The following is a 23,767-nucleotide window of genomic DNA, read 5'->3' on the forward strand; positions in this document are numbered from 1 at the left end:
GTCATGAGCAGAGTCCAGACATGAGCAGAGTCCAGTCATGAGCAGAGTCCAGTCATGAACAGAGTCCAGTCATGAGCAGAGTCCAGTCATGAGCAGAGTCCAGTCATGAGCAGAGTCCAGTCATGAGCAGAGTCCAGTCATGAGCAGAGAGTCATGAGCAGAGTCCAGTCATGAGCAGAGAGTCATGAGCAGAGTCCAGTCATGAGCAGAGTCCAGTCATGAGCAGAGTCCAGTCATGAGCAGAGTCCAATCATGAGCAGAGAGTCATGAGCAGAGTCCAGTCATGAGCAGAGTCCAGTCATGAGCAGAGAGTCATGAGCAGAGAATCATGAGCAGAGTCCAGTCATGAGCAGAGTCCAGTCATGAGCAGAGAGTCATGAGCAGAGTCCAGTCATGAGCAGAGTCCAGTCATGAGCAGAGAGTCATGAGCAGAGAGTCATGAGCAGAGTCCAGTAATGAGCAGAGTCCAGTCATGAGCAGAGTCCAGACATGAGCAGAGTCCAGTCATGAGCAGAGAGTCATGAGCAGAGTCCAGACATGAGCAGAGTCCAGTCATGAGCAGAGTCCAGTCATGAGCAGAGTCCAGTCATGAGCAGAGTCCAGTCATGAGCAGAGTCCAATCATGAGCAGAGAGTCATGAGCAGAGTCCAGTCATGAGCAGAGTCCAGTCATGAGCAAAGAGTCATGAGCAGAGAGTCATGAGCAGAGAGTCATGAGCAGAGTCCAGTCATGAGCAGAGTCCAGTCATGAGCAGAGTCCAGACATGAGCAGAGTCCAGACATGAGCAGAGAGTCATGAGCAGAGTCCAGTCATGAGCAGAGTCCAGTAATGAGCAGAGTCCAGTCATGAGCAGAGTCCAGACATGAGCAGAGTCCAGTCATGAGCAGAGTCCAGTCATGAGCAGAGTCCAGTCATGAGCAGAGTCCAGTCATGAGCAGAGACAGACATGAGCAGAGTCCAGTCATGAGCAGAGTCCAGACATGAGCAGAGTCCAGTCATGAGCAGAGAGTCATGGGCAGAGTCCAGTCATGAGCAGAGTCCAGTCATGAGCAGAGTCCAGTCATGAGCAGAGTCCAGACATGAGCAGAGTCCAGTCATGAGCAGAGACTCATGAGCAGAGTCCAGTCATGAGCAGAGAGTCATGAGCAGAGTCCAGTCATGAGCAGAGTCCAGTCATGAGCAGAGTCCAGACATTAGCAGAGTCCAGACATGAGCAGAGTCCAGTCATGAGCAGAGTCCAGTCATGAGCAGAGTCCAGTCATGAGCAGAGTCCAGTCATGAGCAGAGAGTCATGAGCAGAGTCCAGTCATGAGCAGAGTCCAGTCATGAGCAGAGAGTCATGAGCAGAGAGTCATGAGCAGAGAGTCATGAGCAGAGAGTCATTAGCAGAGAATCATGAGCAGAGTCCAGTCATGAGCAGAGTCCAGTCATGAGCAGAGTCCAGTCATGAGCAGAGTCCAGACATGAGCAGAGTCCAGTCATGAGCAGAGTCCAGTCATGAGCAGAGAGTAATGAGCAGAGTCCAGACATGAGCAGAGTCCAGTCATGAGCAGAGTCCAGTCATGAGCAGAGTCCAGTCATGAGCAGAGTCCAGACATGAGCAGAGTCCAGTCATGAGCAGAGTCCAGTCATGAGCAGAGTCCAGTCATGAGCAGAGTCCAGTCATGAGCAGAGTCCAGTCATGAACAGAGTCCAGTCATGAGCAGAGTCCAGTCATGAGCAGAGTCCAGTCATGAGCAGAGAGTCATGAGCAGAGTCCAGTCATGAGCAGAGAGTCATGAGCAGAGTCCAGTCATGAGCAGAGTCCAGTCATGAGCAGAGTCCAGTCATGAGCAGAGTCCAATCATGAGCAGAGAGTCATGAGCAGAGTCCAGTCATGAGCAGAGTCCAGTCATGAGCAGAGTCCAGTCATGAGCAGAGTCCAATCATGAGCAGAGAGTCATGAGCAGAGTCCAGTCATGAGCAGAGTCCAGTCATGAGCAGAGTCCAGTCATGAGCAGAGTCCAATCATGAGCAGAGAGTCATGAGCAGAGTCCAGTCATGAGCAGAGTCCAGTCATGAGCAGAGTCCAGACATGAGCAGAGTCCAGACATGAGCAGAGAGTCATGAGCAGAGTCCAGTCATGAGCAGAGTCCAGTAATGAGCAGAGTCCAGTCATGAGCAGAGTCCAGACATGAGCAGAGTCCAGTCATGAGCAGAGTCCAGTCATGAGCAGAGTCCAGTCATGAGCAGAGACAGACATGAGCAGAGTCCAGTCATGAGCAGAGTCCAGACATGAGCAGAGTCCAGTCATGAGCAGAGTCCAGTCATGAGCAGAGTCCAGTCATGAGCAGAGTCCAGACATGAGCAGAGTCCAGTCATGAGCAGAGACTCATGAGCAGAGTCCAGTCATGAGCAGAGAGTCATGAGCAGAGTCCAGTCATGAGCAGAGTCCAGTCATGAGCAGAGTCCAGTCATGAGCAGAGAGTCATGAGCAGAGTCCAGTCATGAGCAGAGAGTCATGAGCAGAGTCCAGTCATGAGCAGAGTCCAGTCATGAGCAGAGTCCAGACATGAGCAGAGTCCAGTCATGAGCAGAGAGTCATGGGCAGAGTCCAGTCATGAGCAGAGTCCAGTCATGAGCAGAGTCCAGTCATGAGCAGAGTCCAGACATGAGCAGAGTCCAGTCATGAGCAGAGACTCATGAGCAGAGTCCAGTCATGAGCAGAGAGTCATGAGCAGAGTCCAGTTATGAGCAGAGTCCAGTCATGAGCAGAGTCCAGACATTAGCAGAGTCCAGACATGAGCAGAGTCCAGTCATGAGCAGAGTCCAGTCATGAGCAGAGTCCAGTCATGAGCAGAGTCCAGTCATGAGCAGAGAGTCATGAGCAGAGTCCAGTCATGAGCAGAGAGTCATGAGCAGAGTCCAGTCATGAGCAGAGTCCAGTCATGAGCAGAGTCCAGACATGAGCAGAGAGTCATGAGCAGAGAGTCATGAGCAGAGAGTCATGAGCAGAGAGTCATGAGCAGAGTCCAGTCATGAGCAGAGTCCAGACATGAGCAGAGAGTCATGAGCAGAGAGTCATGAGCAGAGAGTCATGAGCAGAGAGTCATGAGCAGAGAGTCATGAGCAGAGTCCAGTCATGAGCAGAGTCCAGTCATGAGCAGAGTCCAGTCATGAGCAGAGTCCAATCATGAGCAGAGAGTCATGAGCAGAGTCCAGTCATGAGCAGAGTCCAGTAATGAGCAGAGTCCAGTCATGAGCAGAGTCCAGACATGAGCAGAGTCCAGTCATGAGCAGAGTCCAGTCATGAGCAGAGTCCAGTCATGAGCAGAGTCCAGTCATGAGCAGAGACAGACATGAGCAGAGTCCAGTCATGAGCAGAGTCCAGACATGAGCAGAGTCCAGTCATGAGCAGAGAGTCATGGGCAGAGTCCAGTCATGAGCAGAGTCCAGTCATGAGCAGAGTCCAGTCATGAGCAGAGTCCAGACATGAGCAGAGTCCAGTCATGAGCAGAGTCCAGTCATGAGCAGAGTCCAGTCATGAGCAGAGAGTCATGAGCAGAGTCCAGTCATGAGCAGAGAGTCATGAGCAGAGTCCAGTCATGAGCAGAGTCCAGTCATGAGCAGAGTCCAGACATGAGCAGAGTCCAGTCATGAGCAGAGAGTCATGAGCAGAGTCCAGTCATGAGCAGAGTCCAGTCATGAGCAGAGTCCAGTCATGAGCAGAGTCCAGACATGAGCAGAGTCCAGTCATGAGCAGAGACTCATGAGCAGAGTCCAGTCATGAGCAGAGTCATGAGCAGAGTCCAGTCATGAGCAGAGTCCAGTCATGAGCAGAGTCCAGACATTAGCAGAGTCCAGACATGAGCAGAGTCCAGTCATGAGCAGAGTCCAGTCATGAGCAGAGTCCAGTCATGAGCAGAGAGTCATGAGCAGAGTCCAGTCATGAGCAGAGAGTCATGAGCAGAGTCCAGTCATGAGCAGAGTCCAGTCATGAGCAGAGTCCAGACATGAGCAGAGAGTCATGAGCAGAGAGTCATGAGCAGAGAGTCATGAGCAGAGTCCAGTCATGAGCAGAGTCCAGACATGAGCAGAGAGTCATGAGCAGAGAGTCATGAGCAGAGAGTCATGTGCAGAGAGTCATGAGCAGAGAGTCATGAGCAGAGTCCAGTCATGAGCAGAGTCCAGTCATGAGCAGAGTCCAGTCATGAGCAGAGTCCAATCATGAGCAGAGAGTCATGAGCAGAGTCCAGTCATGAGCAGAGTCCAGTCATGAGCAGAGAGTCATGAGCAGAGAATCATGAGCAGAGTCCAGTCATGAGCAGAGTCCAGTCATGAGCAGAGAGTCATGAGCAGAGTCCAGTCATGAGCAGAGTCCAGTCACGAGCAGAGAGTCATGAGCAGAGAGTCATGAGCAGAGTCCAGTCATGAGCAGAGTCCAGTCATGAGCAGAGTCCAGTCATGAGCAGAGTCCAGACATGAGCAGAGTCCAGTCATGAGCAGAGAGTCATGAGCAGAGTCCAGACATGAGCAGAGTCCAGTCATGAGCAGAGTCCAGTCATGAGCAGAGTCCAGTCATGAGCAGAGTCCAGTCATGAGCAGAGTCCAGTCATGAGCAGAGAGTCATGAGCAGAGTCCAGTCATGAGCAGAGTCCAGTCATGAGCAGAGAGTCATGAGCAGAGAGTCATGAGCAGAGTCCAGTCATGAGCAGAGTCCAGTCATGAGCAGAGTCCAGACATGAGCAGAGTCCAGACATGAGCAGAGAGTCATGAGCAGAGTCCAGTCATGAGCAGAGTCCAGTAATGAGCAGAGTCCAGTCATGAGCAGAGTCCAGACATGAGCAGAGTCCAGACATGAGCAGAGTCCAGTCATGAGCAGAGAGTCATGAGCAGAGTCCAGACATGAGCAGAGTCCAGACATGAGCAGAGTCCAGTCATGAGCAGAGTCCAGTCATGAGCAGAGTCCAGTCATGAGTAGAGTCCAGTCATGAGCAGAGTCCAGACATGAGCAGAGTCCAGTCATGAGCAGAGAGTCATGAGCAGAGTCCAGACATGAGCAGAGTCCAGTCATGAGCAGAGTCCAGTCATGAGCAGAGTCCAGTCATGAGCAGAGTCCAATCATGAGCAGAGAGTCATGAGCAGAGTCCAGTCATGAGCAGAGTCCAGTCATGAGCAGAGAGTCATGAGCAGAGAGTCATGAGCAGAGTCCAGTCATGAGCAGAGTCCAGTCATGAGCAGAGTCCAGACATGAGCAGAGTCCAGACATGAGCAGAGAGTCATGAGCAGAGTCCAGTCATGAGCAGAGTCCAGTAATGAGCAGAGTCCAGTCATGAGCAGAGTCCAGACATGAGCAGAGTCCAGACATGAGCAGAGTCCAGTCATGAGCAGAGTCATGAGCAGAGTCCAGACATGAGCAGAGTCCAGTCATGAGCAGAGTCCAGTCATGAGCAGAGTCCAGTCATGAGCAGAGTCCAGACATGAGCAGAGTCCAGACATGAGCAGAGACTCATGAGCAGAGTCCAGTCATGAGCAGAGAGTCATGAGCAGAGTCCAGTCATGAGCAGAGTCCAGTCATGAGCAGAGTCCAGACATGAGCAGAGTCCAGACATGAGCAGAGTCCAGTCATGAGCAGAGAGTCATGAGCAGAGTCCAGTCATGAGCAGAGAGTCATGAGCAGAGTCCAGTCATGAGCAGAGAGTCATGAGCAGAGAGTCATGAGCAGAGTCCAGTCATGAGCAGAGTCCAGTCATGAGCAGAGTCCAGTCATGAGCAGAGTCCAGACATGAGCAGAGAGTCATGAGCAGAGAGTCATGAGCAGAGTCATGAGCAGAGTCCAGTCATGAGCAGAGTCCAGACATGAGCAGAGAGTCATGAGCAGAGAGTAATGAGCAGAGAGTCATGAGCAGAGTCCAGTCATGAGCAGAGTCCAGTCATGAGCAGAGTCCAGTCATGAGCAGAGTCCAGTCATGAGCAGAGTCCAGACATGAGCAGAGAGTCATGAGCAGAGTCCAGTCATGAGCAGAGTCCAGTCATGAGCAGAGTCCAGTCATGAGCAGAGTCCAGTCATGAGCAGAGTCCAGACATGAGCAGAGTCCAGTCATGAGCAGAGTCCAGTCATGAGCAGAGTCCAGACATGAGCAGAGTCCAGACATGACAGTCGTTGGACTGATGATATTTCATATTTTACTCTCTGGAAACAGTTAAAACAGAACCACCAGGAGGTTGTGGGTTAGATTCTTACTTGGCGTAGGCCCTCGCCTCCTCACCAGGAGGTTGTGGGTTAGATTCTTACTTGGCGTAGGCCCTCGCCTCCTCACCAGGAGGTTGTGGGTTAGATTCTTACTTGGCGTAGGCCCTCGCCTCCTCACCAGGAGGTTGTGGGTTAGATTCTTACTTGGCGTAGGCCCTCGCCTCCTCACCAGGAGGTTGTGGGTTAGATTCTTACTTGGCGTAGGCCCTCGCCTCCTCACCAGGAGGTTGTGGGTTAGATTCTTACTTGGCGTAGGCCCTCGCCTCCTCACCAGGAGGTTGTGGGTTAGATTCTTACTTGGCGTAGGCCCTCGCCTCCTCACCAGGAGGTTGTGGGTTAGATTCTTACTTGGCGTAGGCCCTCGCCTCCTCACCAGGAGGTTGTGGGTTAGATTCTTACTTGGCGTAGGCCCTCGCCTCCTCACCAGGAGGTTGTGGGTTAGATTCTTACTTGGCGTAGGCCCTCGCCTCCTCACCAGGAGGTTGTGGGTTAGATTCTTACTTGGCGTAGGCCCTCGCCTCCTCACCAGGAGGTTGTGGGTTAGATTCTTACTTGGCGTAGGCCCTCGCCTCCTCACCAGGAGGTTGTGGGTTAGATTCTTACTTGGCGTAGGCCCTCGCCTCCTCACCAGGAGGTTGTGGGTTAGATTCTTACTTGGCGTAGGCCCTCGCCTCCTCACCAGGAGGTTGTGGGTTAGATTCTTACTTGGCGTAGGCCCTCGCCTCCTCACCAGGAGGTTGTGGGTTAGATTCTTACTTGGCGTAGGCCCTCGCCTCCTCACCAGGAGGTTGTGGGTTAGATTCTTACTTGGCGTAGGCCCTCGCCTCCTCACCAGGAGGTTGTGGGTTAGATTCTTACTTGGCGTAGGCCCTCGCCTCCTCACCAGGAGGTTGTGGGTTAGATTCTTACTTGGCGTAGGCCCTCGCCTCCTCACCAGGAGGTTGTGGGTTAGATTCTTACTTGGCGTAGGCCCTCGCCTCCTCACCAGGAGGTTGTGGGTTAGATTCTTACTTGGCGTAGGCCCTCGCCTCCTCACCAGGAGGTTGTGGGTTAGATTCTTACTTGGCGTAGGCCCTCGCCTCCTCACCAGGAGGTTGTGGGTTAGATTCTTACTTGGCGTAGGCCCTCGCCTCCTCACCAGGAGGTTGTGGGTTAGATTCTTACTTGGCGTAGGCCCTCGCCTCCTCACCAGGAGGTTGTGGGTTAGATTCTTACTTGGCGTAGGCCCTCGCCTCCTCACCAGGAGGTTGTGGGTTAGATTCTTACTTGGCGTAGGCCCTCGCCTCCTCACCAGGAGGTTGTGGGTTAGATTCTTACTTGGCGTAGGCCTTCTCCAGCAGAGCGCTCCAGAACTCTCGGTTGTCGGCCGAGTGCACAAACAGCAGCTCTCCGTCTTTCACCGGCAGAAGATCGTCCACCACGACGTCCACCCACTCTCCAAACTGCCAGAACTGAGGACAAGAGAGACAAACACAGTGGACACAGTGGACACAGTGGACACAGCGGACACAGCGGACACAGTGGACACAGTGGACACAGTGGACACAGTGGACACATAAATGTATTGATAAATTCAAATGGTTCAGAAGTGTCACTTATTGTTTTTTAGCAGGAATCATTCTTTGCCCTTTTTGTTTTGTAAAAGTCTCCAGGAGTTAAACATGTTATAGCATGTTATAACATGTTTAACATGTAACATGTTATAACATGTTTAACATGTTATAACATGTAACATGTTATAACATGTTTATAACATGTTTATAACATGTTAAACATGTTATAACATGTAACATGTTTTGACATGTTTATAACATGTTTATAACATGTTTAACATGTTAAACATGTTATAACATGTTAAAGTTTTGACATGTGTAACATGTTATAACATGTTATAAACATGTTATAACATGTTATAAACATGTAACATGTTATAACATGTAACATGTTATAACATGTTTAACATGTTATAAACATGTTATAACATGTAACATGTTATAAACATGTTATAACATGTTATAAACATGTTATAACATGTAACATGTTATAAACATGTTATAACATGTTATAAACATGTTATAACATGTTATAAACATGTTATAACATTTTATAACATGTAACATGTTATAACATGTTTAACATGTTATAAACATGTTATAACATAGGGGGGCACCTGACACTGACCACAGAGGGGGAGCACCTGACACTGACCACAGAGGGAGGGCACCTGACACTGACCACAGAGGGAGGGCACCTGACACTGACCACAGAGGGGGAGCACCTGACACTGACCACAGAGGGAGGGCACCTGACACTGACCACAGAGGGGGGGCACCTGACACTGACCACAGAGGGGGAGCACCTGACACTGACCACAGAGGGGGGGCACCTGACACTGACCACAGAGGGGGGGCACCTGACACTGACCACAGAGGGGGAGCACCTGACACTGACCACAGAGGGAGGGCACCTGACACTGACCACAGAGGGGGGGCACCTGACACTGACCACAGAGGGAGGGCACCTGACACTGACCACAGAGGGGGGGCACCTGACACTGACCACAGAGGGGGGGCACCTGACACTGACCACAGAGGGAGGGCACCTGACACTGACCACAGAGGGAGCGCACCTGACACTGACCACAGAGGGAGGGCACCTGACACTGACCACAGAGGGAGCGCACCTGACACTGACCACAGAGGGAGGGCACCTGACACTGACCACAGAGGGGGAGCACCTGACACTGACCACAGAGGGAGGGCACCTGACACTGACCACAGAGGGGGGGCACCTGACACTGACCACAGAGGGGGGGCACCTGACACTGACCACAGAGGGAGGGCACCTGACACTGACCACAGAGGGAGCGCACCTGACACTGACCACAGAGGGAGGGCACCTGACACTGACCACAGAGGGAGCGCACCTGACACTGACCACAGAGGGAGCGCACCTGACACTGACCACAGAGGGGGGGCACCTGACACTGACCACAGAGGGGGGGCACCTGACACTGACCACAGAGGGGGGGGCACCTGACACTGACCACAGAGGGAGGGCACCTGACACTGACCACAGAGGGGGGGGCACCTGACACTGACCACAGAGGGGGGGCACCTGACACTGACCACAGAGGGAGGGCACCTGACACTGACCACAGAGGGGGGCACCTGACACTGACCACAGAGGGGGGGCACCTGACACTGACCACAGAGGGAGGGCACCTGACACTGACCACAGAGGGAGGGCACCTGACACTGACCACAGAGGGGGGGCACCTGACACTGACCACAGAGGGGGGGCACCTGACACTGACCACAGAGGGGGGGCACCTGACACTGACCACAGAGGGAGGGCACCTGACACTGACCACAGAGGGGGAGCACCTGACACTGACCACAGAGGGAGGGCACCTGACACTGACCACAGAGGGAGGGCACCTGACACTGACCACAGAGGGGGGGGCACCTGACACTGACCACAGAGGGGGGGCACCTGACACTGACCACAGAGGGGGGGCACCTGACACTGACCACAGAGGGAGCGCACCTGACACTGACCACAGAGGGGGGGCACCTGACACACCGGTGACTGACCTGGAAGTGGAAAATCCCGGCGTAGTTGTGTCCGAAGCTCTGGTCCTGAGGAACGACTCGCGCCATGACGAACTCATTCTGAGTCAGAGACGCAATCGCCGCAAGCAACCAGCAGTCACCTGACACAGAGAGCCAATCAGAGAAGAGTGAGGAGGGAGGGCCAATCAGAGAAGAGTTTGAATTCAATTCAATTTATTTTTGTAATGCCTAAAATCACAACAGCGGTTAGACAAGTGTCCCCTGTCCTCAGACAAATGTCCCAGAGTCCCCTGTCCCCCCTGTCCTCAGACAAATGTCCCAGAGTCCCCTGTCCTCAGACAAATGTCCCAGAGTCCCCTGTCCCCCCTGTCCTCAGACAAATGTCCCAGAGTCCCCTGTCCTCAGACAAATGTCCCAGAGTCCCCTGTCCTTAGACAAATATCCCAACATCCCCTGTCCTCAGACAAATGTCCCAGAGTCCCCTGTCCTCAGACAAATGTCCCAGAGTCCCCTGTCCTCAGACAAATGTCCCAGAGTCCCCTGTCCTCAGACAAATGTCCCAGAGTCCCCTGTCCTTAGACAAATGTCCCAGAGTCCCCTGTCCTTAGACAAATGTCCCAGAGTCCCCTGTCCTCAGACAAATGTCCCAGCATCCCCTGTCCTCAGACAAATGTCCCAGCGTCCCCTGTCCTCAGACAAATGTCCCAGCGTCCTCTGTCCTCAGACAAATGTCCCAGCATCCCCTGTCCTCAGCCAAATGTCCCAGCGTCCCCTGACCTCAGACAAATGTCCCAGCATCCCCTGTCCTCAGACAAATGTCCCAGCATCCCCTGACCTCAGACAAATGTCCCAGCGTCCCCTGTCCTCAGACAAATGTCCCAGCGTCCCCTGACCTCAGACAAATGTCCCAGCGTCCCCTGTCCTCAGCCAAATGTCCCAGCGTCCCCTGACCTCAGACAAATGTCCCAGCGTCCCCTGTCCTCAGACAAATGTCCCAGCATCCCCTGACCTCAGACAAATGTCCCAGCGTCCCCTGTCCTCAGACAAATGTCCCAGCGTCCCCTGACCTCAGACAAATGTCCCAGCGTCCCCTGACCTCAGACAAATGTCCCAGCGTCCCCTGTCCTCAGACAAATGTCCCAGCATCCCCTGTCCTCAGACAAATGTCCCAGCGGCCCCAGTCCTCAGACAAATGTCCCAGCATCCCCTGTCCTCAGACAAATGTCCCAGGGTCCCCTGTCCTCAGACAAATGTCCCAGCATCCCCTGTCCTCAGACAAATTTCCCAGCGTCCCCTGTCCTCAGACAAATGTCCCAGCGTCCCCTGTCCTCAGCCCTGCTGCTACAGCACAAACAAAAAGACTGCTTTGGACAAGAAGCTGTCCATTTATTTGAACTTTGTGTGTTCTACCTGAGCACGAAGAGAGAGGAGGGAGAGCCAATCAGAGAAGAGAGAGGAGGGAGAGCCAATCAGAGAAGAGAGAGGAGGGAGAGCCAATCAGAGAAGAGAGAGGAGGGAGAGCCAATCACAGAAGAGAGAGGAGGGAGAGCCAATCAGAGAAGAGAGAGGAGGGAGAGCCAATCAGAGAAGAGAGAGGAGGGAGAGCCAATCAGAGAAGAGAGAGGAGGGAGAGCCAAAGTGAGCACCCAGGGATGAGCCCCGGGCGCAGAGCAGCAGTGTAAGACGCTTCTCTGTCGCTGAACTCCTGCCCGCTCTGTCACATGTGAAGTGTTCAGATTCAAGACAGATAGAGACTGTGTGTGTCCCTCGTGTCCCTCGTGCAAATAATGACAAAAAGTCACGTGGGCATGTGCACGGGGGAGTGGCATGTGCACGGGGGAGGGGCATGTGCACGGGGGAGGGGCATGTGCACGGGGGAGGGGCATGTGCACGGGGGAGGGGCATGTGCACGGGGGAGTGGCATGTGCACGGGGGGGGGGCATGAGCACGGGGGAGGGGCATTTGCACGGGGAAGGGGCATGAGCACGGGGGAGTGGCATGTGCACGGGGGAGTGGCATGTGCACGGGGGAGGGGCATGTGCACGGGGGAGTGGCATGTGCACGGGGGAGGGGCATGTGCACGGGGGAGGGGCATGTGCACGGGGGAGGGGCATGTGCACGGGGGAGTGGCATGTGCACGGGGGGGGGGCATGAGCACGGGGGAGGGGCATTTGCACGGGGAAGGGGCATGAGCACGGGGGAGTGGCATGTGCACGGGGGAGTGGCATGTGCACGGGGGAGTGGCATGTGCACGGGGGAGGGGCATGTGCACGGGGGAGGGGCATGTGCACGGGGGAGGGGCATGTGCACGGGGGAGTGGCATGTGCACGGGGGGGGGCATGAGCACGGGGGAGGGGCATTTGCACGGGGAAGGGGCATGAGCACGGGGGAGTGGCATGTGCACGGGGGAGGGGCATGTGCACGGGGGAGGGGCATGAGCACGGGGGAGGGGCATGTGCACGGGGGGGGGCATGAGCACGGGGGAGTGGCATGTGCACGGGGAGGGGCATGTGCACGGGGGAGTGGCATGTGCACGGGGGAGGGGCATGAGCACGGGGGAGGGGCATGAGCACGGGGGAGTGGCATGTGCAAGGGGGAGGGGCATGTGCACGGGGGAGTGGCATGTGCACGGGGGAGTGGCATGTGCACGGGGGAGTGGCATGTGCACGGGGGAGGGGCATGTGCACGGGGGAGGGGCATGTGCACGGGGGAGGGGCATGAGCACGGGGGAGGGGCATGTGCACGGGGGAGGGGCATGAGCACGGGGGAGTGGCATGTGCACGGGGAGGGGCATGTGCACGGGGGAGTGGCATGTGCATGGGGGAGGGGCATGAGCACGGGGGAGTGGCATGTGCAAGGGGGAGTGGCATGTGCACGGGGCATGTGCACGGGGGAGGGGCATGTGCACGGGGCATGTGCACGGGGGAGGGGCATGTGCACGGGGGAGTGGCATGTGCACGGGGGAGGGGCATGTGCACGGGGGAGGGGCATGTGCACGGGGGAGTGGCATGTGCACGGGGGAGGGGCATGTGCACGGGGGAGGGGCATGTGCACGGGGGAGGGGCATGTGCACGGGGGAGTGGCATGTGCACGGGGGAGTGGCATGTGCACGGGGGGGGGGCATGAGCACGGGGGAGGGGCATTTGCACGGGGAAGGGGCATGAGCACGGGGGAGTGGCATGTGCACGGGGGAGTGGCATGTGCACTTCCACCTGAGTTCTCACATCACCAAAAAATCGTCCATTTCGCCTTTAAGGAAAATAACACTCACAAATGACACAAATAAACAAATAAACACATAAATGTGACTTATAAACATTAGATCAATTTCTTGAATTAATTAGTGACAATAACATCGATCTTCAGCTCCAACTGAAACGTGGCTTCAACAAGACGACTACGTCAGACTAAATGAGTCCACCCCACCCACCCATGTAAACCCCACCCACCCATGTTAACCCCACCCACCCATGTAAACCCCACCCATGTTAACCCCACCCACCCATGTAAACCCCACCCACTCATGTTAACTCCACCCACCCATGTAAACCCCACCCACCCATGTTAACCCCACCCACCCATGTAAACCCCACCCACACATGTTAACTCCACCCACCCATGTAAACCCCACCCACCCATGTTAACCCCACCCACCCATGTAAACCCCACCCATGTTAACCCCACCCACCCATGTAAACCCCACCCACTCATGTTAACTCCACCCACCCATGTAAACCCCACCCACCCATGTTAACCCCACCCACCCATGTAAACCCCACCCACACATGTTAACTCCACGCACCCATGTAAACCCCACCCACCCATGTTAACCCCACCCACACATGTAAACCCCACCCACCCATATTAACTTCACCCACCCATGTAAACCCCGCCCACCCATGTTAACCCCACCCACCCATGTAAACCCCACCCACCCATGTAAACCCCACCCGCCCATGTAAACACCACCCACCCATTTAAACCCCACCCACCCATGTTAACCCCACCCACCCATGTAAAGCCCACCCACCCATATTAACCCCACCCACCCATATTAACCCCACCCACCCATGTAAACCCCACCCACCCATGTTAACCCCACCCACCCATGTTAACTCCACCCACCCATGTAAACCCCGCCCACCCATGTTAACCCCACCCACCCATGTTAACCCCACCCACCCATGTTAACCCCACCCACCCATGTTAACCCCGCCCACCCATGTTAACTCCACCCACCCATGTAAACCCCGCCCACCCATGTAAACCCGCCCACCCATGTAAACCCCACCTACCCATGTAAACCCCACCCACACATGTTAACTCCACCCACCCATGTAAACCCCACCCACCCATGTTAACCCCACCCACCCATGTAAACCCCACCCACACATGTTAACTCCACCCACCCATGTAAACCCCACCCACCCATGTTAACCCCACCCACACATGTAAACCCCACCCACCCATATTAACTTCACCCACCCATGTTAACCCCGCCCACCCATGTTAACCCCACCCACCCATGTAAACCCCACCCACCCATGTAAACCCCACCCGCCCATGTAAACACCACCCACCCATTTAAACCCCACCCACCCATGTTAACCCCACCCACCCATGTAAAGCCCACCCACCCATGTTAACCCCGCCCACCCATGTAAACCCCACCCACCCATGTAAACCCCACCCACACATGTTAACCCCGCCCACCCATGTAAACCCCACCCACCCATGTAAACCCCACCCACACATGTTAACTCCACCCACCCATGTAAACCCCACCCACCCATGTTAACCCCACCCACCCATGTAAACCCCACCCACACATGTTAACTCCACCCACCCATGTAAACCCCACCCACACATGTAAACCCCACCCACCCATGTAAACCCCACCCACACATGTTAACTCCACCCACCCATGTAAACCCCACCCACACATGTAAACCCCACCCACCCATGTAAACCCCACCCACACATGTTAACTCCACCCACCCATGTAAACCCCACCCACACATGTAAACCCCACCCACCCATGTTAACCCCACCCACCCATGTTAACCCCACCCACACATGTAAACCCCACCCACCCATATTAACTTCACCCACCCATGTAAACCCCGCCCACCCATGTTAACCCCACCCACCCATGTAAACCCCACCCACACATGTAAACCCCACCCACCCATGTAAACCCCACCCACACATGTTAACTCCACCCACCCATATTAACCCCACCCACCCATGTTAACCCCACCCACCCATGTTAACCCCGCCCACCCATGTAAACCCCACCCACCCATGTAAACCCCACCCACACATGTTAACTCCACCCACCCATGTAAACCCCACCCACCCATGTAAACCCCACCCACACATGTTAACTCCACCCACCCATGTAAACCCCACCCACCCATGTTAACCCCACCCACACATGTAAACCCCACCCACCCATATTAACTTCACCCACCCATGTAAACCCCGCCCACCCATGTTAACCCCACCCACCCATGTAAACCCCACCCACACATGTAAACCCCACCCACCCATGTAAACCCCACCCACCCATGTAAACCCCACCCACCCATATTAACCCCACCCACCCATATTAACCCCACCCACCCATGTAAACCCCACCCACCCATGTAAACCCCACCCACCCATGTAAACCCCACCCACCCATTTAAACCCCACCCACCCATGTTAACCCCACCCACCCATGTAAACCCCACCCACCCATGTAAACCCCACCCACCCATGTTAACCCCACCCACCCATGTAAACCCCACCCACCCATATTAACCCCACCCACCCATATTAACCCCACCCGCCCATATTAACCCCACCCGCCCATGTTAACCCCATCCGCCCATGTAAACCCCACCCACACATGTTAACTCCACCCACCCATGTAAACCCCACCCACCCATGTTAACCCCACCCACACATGTAAACCCCACCCACCCATATTAACTTCACCCACCCATGTAAACCCCGCCCACCCATGTTAACCCCACCCACCCATGTAAACCCCACCCACACATGTAAACCCCACCCACCCATGTAAACCCCACCCACCCATGTTAACCCCACCCACCCATGTTAACCCCACCCACCCATATTAACCCCACCCACCCATGTAAACCCCGCCCACCCATGTTAACCCCACCCGCCCATGTAAACACCACCCACCCATTTAAACCCCACCCACCCATGTTAACCCCACCCACCCATGTAAACCCCACCCACCCATGTAAACCCCACCCACCCATGTAAACCCCACCCACCCATGTTAACCCCACCCACCCATGTAAACCCCACCCACCCATATTAACCCCACCCACCCATATTAACCCCACCCGCCCATGTTAACCCCACCCGCCCATATTAACCCCACCCACCCATGTAAACCCCACCCACCCATGTTACCTGTCACACCTCCAGGAGCACAGAGGTGGGCGTGGCAGTGATCCCACACTCGACTCACAAGTCCTAAAACTAACAACACATGTCACTCATTTAAAGCCTCATGTGTCAATCACATGTCCAAATATGAGAAACAAAAAGGAGTTTTGTTCATAGTTTTCTCCCGACCTCCTGCTCCATATTCAGAGTTTTATGACTTTAGATCAAACTTAGAGTTATCCTGGGATACAATAGTTATAGCTGGAGACTTTAATATCCACGTTCATCTGGAGCTCTGTCCTCTTCTTCTGACTCATTCTATCTAACAATATGTATTTTTAATTCCACTTGCAAACTGTTCACAGCCGTCTTTGTCTCACTCCTGGGTCTCTGGTCTCTGGTCTCTGGTCTCTGGTCTCTGGTCTCTGGTCTCTGGTCTCTGGTCTCTGGTCTCTGGTCTCATGTTGTCAGTTTATGGTCTTGTTTCTTGTCGGGACACGCCCAGCCTCTTACACAACTCTGACTCACATTCCTGCTCTGTGGACCAATCAGAGCAGGGCACGTGCAGAACGATGAGACCCTATGAAGTCCACGTGCAGAATGATGAGACCCTATGAAGTGCACGTGCGGGATGATGAGACCCTATGAAGCGCACGAGCAGAATGCTGAGACCCTATGAAGCGTACGAGCAGAATGATGAGACCCTATGAAGCGTACGAGCAGAATGATGAGACCCTATGAAGTCCACGTGCGGGATGATGAGACCCTATGAAGCGCACGAGCAGAATGCTGAGACCCTATGAAGCGTACGAGCAGAACGATGAGACCCTATGAAGCGCACGAGCAGAATGATGAGACCCTATGAAGCGCACGAGCAGAACGATGAGACCCTATGAAGCGTACGAGCAGAATGATGAGACCCTATGAAGCGCACGAGCAGAATGATGAGACCCTATGAAGCGCACGAGCAGAATGATGAGACCCTATGAAGCGTACGAGCAGAATGATGAGACCCTATGAAGCGCACGAGCAGAATGATGAGACCCTATGAAGCGCACGAGCAGAATGATGAGACCCTATGAAGCGTACGAGCAGAATGATGAGACCCTATGAAGCGCACGAGCAGAATGATGAGACCCTATGAAGCGCACGAGCAGAATGATGAGACCCTATGAAGCGCACGAGCAGAATGATGAGACCCTATGAAGCGTACGAGCAGAATGATGAGACCCTATGAAGCGCACGAGCAGAACGATGAGCTGGATGTAACGATGTGCCACCTAAGGGTCGATCTTTTGACATGCCTCTCTAAAAATGCATTAAATTAAATCTTTTTGACGTGGACAAAACGTTTCCGTGGAAACGTGACACGTCCAAAATCCTGTTTCCAGATTTAAATGAAAAGTAAAAATGTGGAGAGAAGAATCCTAATGTCACAATAAACACATTTAACATCAAATGATCTAAACTAGAGACGACTAAAGTGACAGAGACACAGGGCCAAGAGATCTAAGTGATCTTCTCTTTCCATCACTGTAGATCTAAACTTAGATCTAAACTTAGATCTAAACTTAGATCTAAACTTGGATCTGGAAAAGGAACAAAAAACACACTTTGGACATTTAATGCTCGACTCAATGTCCCACAATCTGTCCAAAAGACAAAGACATTGAGACGTTTGTAGAGGAAAAGTGGCTCCTCCCATTCTCTGGGAGGCTCCTCCCATTCTCTGGGACGCAGCTAAGGCAGGTTTGAGGGGCAGAGTTATTGCTGTCGCCAAAAAGAAACAAAGGCAGAATTTTTTTTAATGATTTGTTAAATATGAAAGTGACTAAATTATCAGCTCTAAAGACACACCTCAGAGTGTATAAAGCTCTAAAGACGCACCTCAGAGTGTATAAAGCTCTAAAGACACACCTCAGAGTGTTATAAAGCTCTAAAGACACACCTCAGAGTGTTATAAAGCTCTAAAGACGCACCTCAGAGTGTTATAAAGCTCTAAAGACGCACCTCAGAGTGTATAAAGCTCTAAAGACACACCTCAGAGTGTTATAAAGCTCTAAAGACGCACCTCAGAGTGTATAAAGCTCTAAAGACACACCTCAGAGTGTATAAAGCTCTAAAGACACACCTCAGAGTCTATAAAGCTCTAAAGACACACCTCAGAGTGTTATAAAGCTCTAAAGACACACCTCAGAGTGTTATAAAGCTCTAAAGACACACCTCAGAGTGTATAAAGCTCTAAAGACACACCTCAGAGTGTTATAAAGCTCTAAAGACGCACCTCAGAGTGTTATAAAGCTCTAAAGACGCACCTCAGAGTGTTATAAAGCTCTAAAGACGCACCTCAGAGTGTATAAAGCTCTAAAGACACACCTCAGAGTGTATAAAGCTCTAAAGACACACCTCAGAGTGTATAAAGCTCTAAAGACACACCTCAGAGTGTATAAAGCTCTAAAGACACACCTCAGAGTGTTATAAAGCTCTAAAGACACACCTCAGAGTGTATAAAGCTCTAAAGACACACCTCAGAGTGTATAAAGCTCTAAAGACACACCTCAGAGTGTTATAAAGCTCTAAAGACACACCTCAGAGTGTATAAAGCTCTAAAGACACACCTCAGAGTGTATAAAGCTCTAAAGACACACCTCAGAGTGTTATAAAGCTCTAAAGACACACCTCAGAGTGTTATAAAGCTCTAAAGACACACCTCAGAGTGTATAAAGCTCTAAAGACACACCTCAGAGTGTTACAAAGCTCTAAAGACACACCTCAGAGTGTTATAAAGCTCTAAAGACACACCTCAGAGTGTTATAAAGCTCTAAAGACACACCTCAGAGTGTATAAAGCTCTAAAGACACACCTCAGAGTGTATAAAGCTCTAAAGACGCACCTCAGAGTGTATAAAGCTCTAAAGACGCACCTCAGAGTGTTATAAAGCTCTAAAGACGCACCTCAGAGTGTATAAAGCTCTAAAGACGCACCTCAGAGTGTTATAAAGCTCTAAAGACACACCTCAGAGTGTTATAAAGCTCTAAAGACACACCTCAGAGTGTTATAAAGCTCTAAAGACACACCTCAGAGTGTATAAAGCTCTAAAGACACACCTCAGAGTGTTATAAAGCTCTAAAGACACACCTCAGAGTGTATAAAGCTCTAAAGACACACCTCAGAGTGTATAAAGCTCTAAAGACACACCTCAGAGTGTTATAAAGCTCTAAAGACACACCTCAAAGTGTATAAAGCTCTAAAGACACACCTCAGAGTGTATAAAGCTCTAAAGACGCACCTCAGAGTGTATAAAGCTCTAAAGACACACCTCAGAGTGTTACAAAGCTCTAAAGACAAACCTTAGAGTGTTATAAAGCTCTAAAGACACACCTCAGAGTGTTATAAAGCTCTAAAGACACACCTCAGAGTGTATAAAGCTCTAAAGACACACCTCAGAGTGTATAAAGCTCTAAAGACACACCTCAGAGTGTTACAAAGCTCTAAAGACACACCTCAGAGTGTTATAAAGCTCTAAAGACACATCTCAGAGTGTTATAAAGCTCTAAAGACACACCTCAGAGTGTTATAAAGCTCTAAAGACACACCTCAGAGTGTATAAAGCTCTAAAGACACACCTCAGAGTGTTATAAAGCTCTAAAGACACACCTCAGAGTGTTATAAAGCTCTAAAGACACACCTCAGAGTGTATAAAGCTCTAAAGACACACCTCAGAGTGTATAAAGCTCTAAAGACACACCTCAGAGTGTTATAAAGCTCTAAAGACACACCTCAGAGTGTATAAAGCTCTAAAGACACACCTCAGAGTGTATAAAGCTCTAAAGACACACCTCAGAGTGTTATAAAGCTCTAAAGACACACCTCAGAGTGTTATAAAGCTCTAAAGACACACCTCAGAGTGTATAAAGCTCTAAAGACACACCTCAGAGTGTATAAAGCTCTAAAGACACACCTCAGAGTGTTACAAAGCTCTAAAGACACACCTCAGAGTGTTATAAAGCTCTAAAGACACACCTCAGAGTGTTATAAAGCTCTAAAGACACACCTCAGAGTGTATAAAGCTCTAAAGACGCACCTCAGAGTGTATAAAGCTCTAAAGACGCACCTCAGAGTGTATAAAGCTCTAAAGACGCACCTCAGAGTGTTATAAAGCTCTAAAGACGCACCTCAGAGTGTATAAAGCTCTAAAGACGCACCTCAGAGTGTTATAAAGCTCTAAAGACACACCTCAGAGTGTATAAAGCTCTAAAGACGCACCTCAGAGTGTATAAAGCTCTAAAGACGCACCTCAGAGTGTATAAAGCTCTAAAGACACACCTCAGAGTGTATAAAGCTCTAAAGACACACCTCAGAGTGTTACAAAGCTCTAAAGACACACCTCAGAGTGTATAAAGCTCTAAAGACACACCTCAGAGTGTTATAAAGCTCTAAAGACACACCTCAGAGTGTTATAAAGCTCTAAAGACACACCTCAGAGTGTATAAAGCTCTAAAGACACACCTCAGAGTGTATAAAGCTCTAAAGACACACCTCAGAGTGTTACAAAGCTCTAAAGACACACCTCAGAGTGTTATAAAGCTCTAAAGACACATCTCAGAGTGTTACAAAGCTCTAAAGACACACCTCAGAGTGTTATAAAGCTCTAAAGACACACCTCAGAGTGTTATAAAGCTCTAAAGACACACCTCAGAGTGTATAAAGCTCTAAAGACACACCTCAGAGTGTATAAAGCTCTAAAGACACACCTCAGAGTGTTACAAAGCTCTAAAGACACACCTCAGAGTGTTATAAAGCTCTAAAGACACATCTCAGAGTGTTACAAAGCTCTAAAGACACACCTCAGAGTGTATAAAGCTCTAAAGACACACCTCAGAGTGTATAAAGCTCTAAAGACACACCTCAGAGTGTATAAAGCTCTAAAGACACACCTCAGAGTGTTACAAAGCTCTAAAGACACACCTCAGAGTGTTATAAAGCTCTAAAGACACATCTCAGAGTGTTACAAAGCTCTAAAGACACACCTCAGAGTGTTATAAAGCTCTAAAGACACACCTCAGAGTGTTATAAAGCTCTAAAGACACACCTCAGAGTGTATAAAGCTCTAAAGACACACCTCAGAGTGTTATAAAGCTCTAAAGACACACCTCAGAGTGTATAAAGCTCTAAAGACACACCTCAGAGTGTATAAAGCTCTAAAGACACACCTCAGAGTGTTATAAAGCTCTAAAGACACACCTCAGAGTGTATAAAGCTCTAAAGACACACCTCAGAGTGTATAAAGCTCTAAAGACACACCTCAGAGTGTTATAAAGCTCTAAAGACACACCTCAGAGTGTTATAAAGCTCTAAAGACACACCTCAGAGTGTATAAAGCTCTAAAGACACACCTCAGAGTGTATAAAGCTCTAAAGACACACCTCAGAGTGTTACAAAGCTCTAAAGACACACCTCAGAGTGTTATAAAGCTCTAAAGACACACCTCAGAGTGTTATAAAGCTCTAAAGACACACCTCAGAGTGTATAAAGCTCTAAAGACGCACCTCAGAGTGTATAAAGCTCTAAAGACGCACCTCAGAGTGTTATAAAGCTCTAAAGACGCACCTCAGAGTGTATAAAGCTCTAAAGACGCACCTCAGAGTGTTATAAAGCTCTAAAGACACACCTCAGAGTGTATAAAGCTCTAAAGACACACCTCAGAGTGTATAAAGCTCTAAAGACGCACCTCAGAGTGTATAAAGCTCTAAAGACACACCTCAGAGTGTTACAAAGCTCTAAAGACACACCTCAGAGTGTATAAAGCTCTAAAGACACACCTCAGAGTGTTATAAAGCTCTAAAGACACACCTCAGAGTGTATAAAGCTCTAAAGACACACCTCAGAGTGTATAAAGCTCTAAAGACACACCTCAGAGTGTTACAAAGCTCTAAAGACACACCTCAGAGTGTTACAAAGCTCTAAAGACACACCTCAGAGTGTTATAAAGCTCTAAAGACACACCTCAGAGTGTTACAAAGCTCTAAAGACACACCTCAGAGTGTATAAAGCTCTAAAGACGCACCTCAGAGTGTTATAAAGCTCTAAAGACACACCTCAGAGTGTATAAAGCTCTAAAGACACACCTCAGAGTGTATAAAGCTCTAAAGACACACCTCAGAGTGTTACAAAGCTCTAAAGACACACCTCAGAGTGTTACAAAGCTCTAAAGACACACCTCAGAGTGTTATAAAGCTCTAAAGACACACCTCAGAGTGTTACAAAGCTCTAAAGACACACCTCAGAGTGTATAAAGCTCTAAAGACACACCTCAGAGTGTTATAAAGCTCTAAAGACACACCTCAGAGTGTTACAAAGCTCTAAAGACACACCTCAGAGTGTTATAAAGCTCTAAAGACACACCTCAGAGTGTTACAAAGCTCTAAAGACACACCTCAGAGTGTATAAAGCTCTAAAGACACACCTCAGAGTGTATAAAGCTCTAAAGACACACCAAAAGAAGGGAAGGAGCGACTGGACTGTGCCTCATACGATAAGATGAGGACATAAGACCATCTTTACACACAATGAGACACACACAAGAGGACATAAGACCATCTTTACACACAATGAGACACACACAAGACAACATAAGACCATCTTTACACAATGAGACGCACACAAGAGGACATAAGACCATCTTTACACAATGAGACGCACACAAGAGGACATAAGACCATCTTTACACAATGAGACGCACACAAGAGGACATAAGACCATCTTTACACAATGAGACACACACAAGAGGACATAAGACCATCTTTACACACAATGAGACACACACAAGACAACATAAGACCATCTTTACACACAATGAGACACACACAAGACGACATAAGACCATCTTTACACAATGAGACACACACAAGACGACATAAGAGCATCTTTACACACAATGAGACGCACACAAGAGGACATAAGACCATCTTTACACACAATGAGACACACACAATGACACAAACACAACTAAACAAAGATGGAAGAATAAGTCTGGACTTCTTTATTTAAAGTGCTGAACAAATGTAAAATACATGATTTAATACAAATATTGGGTCTTTATGACGGGCCATAAAACATTAAAATTACAACAACAAAAAATCAGATCCACTGACTCTGGACAGAGGAGTGAGACAGGGCTGTGCTTGGTCTCCTCTTTTGTTTGCTTTGTACTTGGAACCATTGGCTCAATATATTAGACACACACACTCACACACACACACACACACACACACACACACACACTCACACACACACACAAACACACACACCTCGTTTTGCTCTTTATGCAAATGTCTTTGGATCCAGCTTCACCTGATTCTAAACCTGCTGGCCAAAGCTCTAAAGTCTTTCAGAGCTCTAAAGTCTTTAAGAGCTCTAAAGTCTTTCAGAGCTCTAAAGTCTTTCAGAGCTCTAAAGTCTTTAAGAGCTCTCAAGTCTTTAAGAGCTCTAAAGTCTTTAAGAGCTCTAAAGTCTTTCAGAGCTCTAAAGTCTTTAAGAGCTCTAAAGTCTT

The 23,767-nt window shown here is 50.6% G+C and overlaps 1 protein-coding gene across 1 annotated transcript in view; it reads right to left on the minus strand.

Moving 5' to 3' along the window:
• LOC140365137 (calpain-2 catalytic subunit-like) overlaps positions 1–23,767 on the minus strand; it is a 161,004-nt gene that overhangs the window by 118,857 nt on the left and 18,380 nt on the right. The window contains exons 3-4 of the mRNA XM_072451390.1: positions 9,829–9,947; positions 7,550–7,683 (exon numbers count right to left, since the gene is read on the minus strand). Of these exons, the coding sequence (XP_072307491.1) occupies positions 7,550–7,683; positions 9,829–9,947 (253 nt within the window). The remainder of the gene's footprint in view (positions 1–7,549; positions 7,684–9,828; positions 9,948–23,767) is intronic.

The sequence above is a fragment of the Eucyclogobius newberryi genome, unplaced genomic scaffold (assembly GCF_026437365.1).
Source record: "Eucyclogobius newberryi isolate DKJ021-1_F unplaced genomic scaffold, fEucNew1.0.hap1 SCAF_183, whole genome shotgun sequence".
NCBI lineage: Eukaryota > Metazoa > Chordata > Actinopteri > Gobiiformes > Gobiidae > Eucyclogobius > Eucyclogobius newberryi.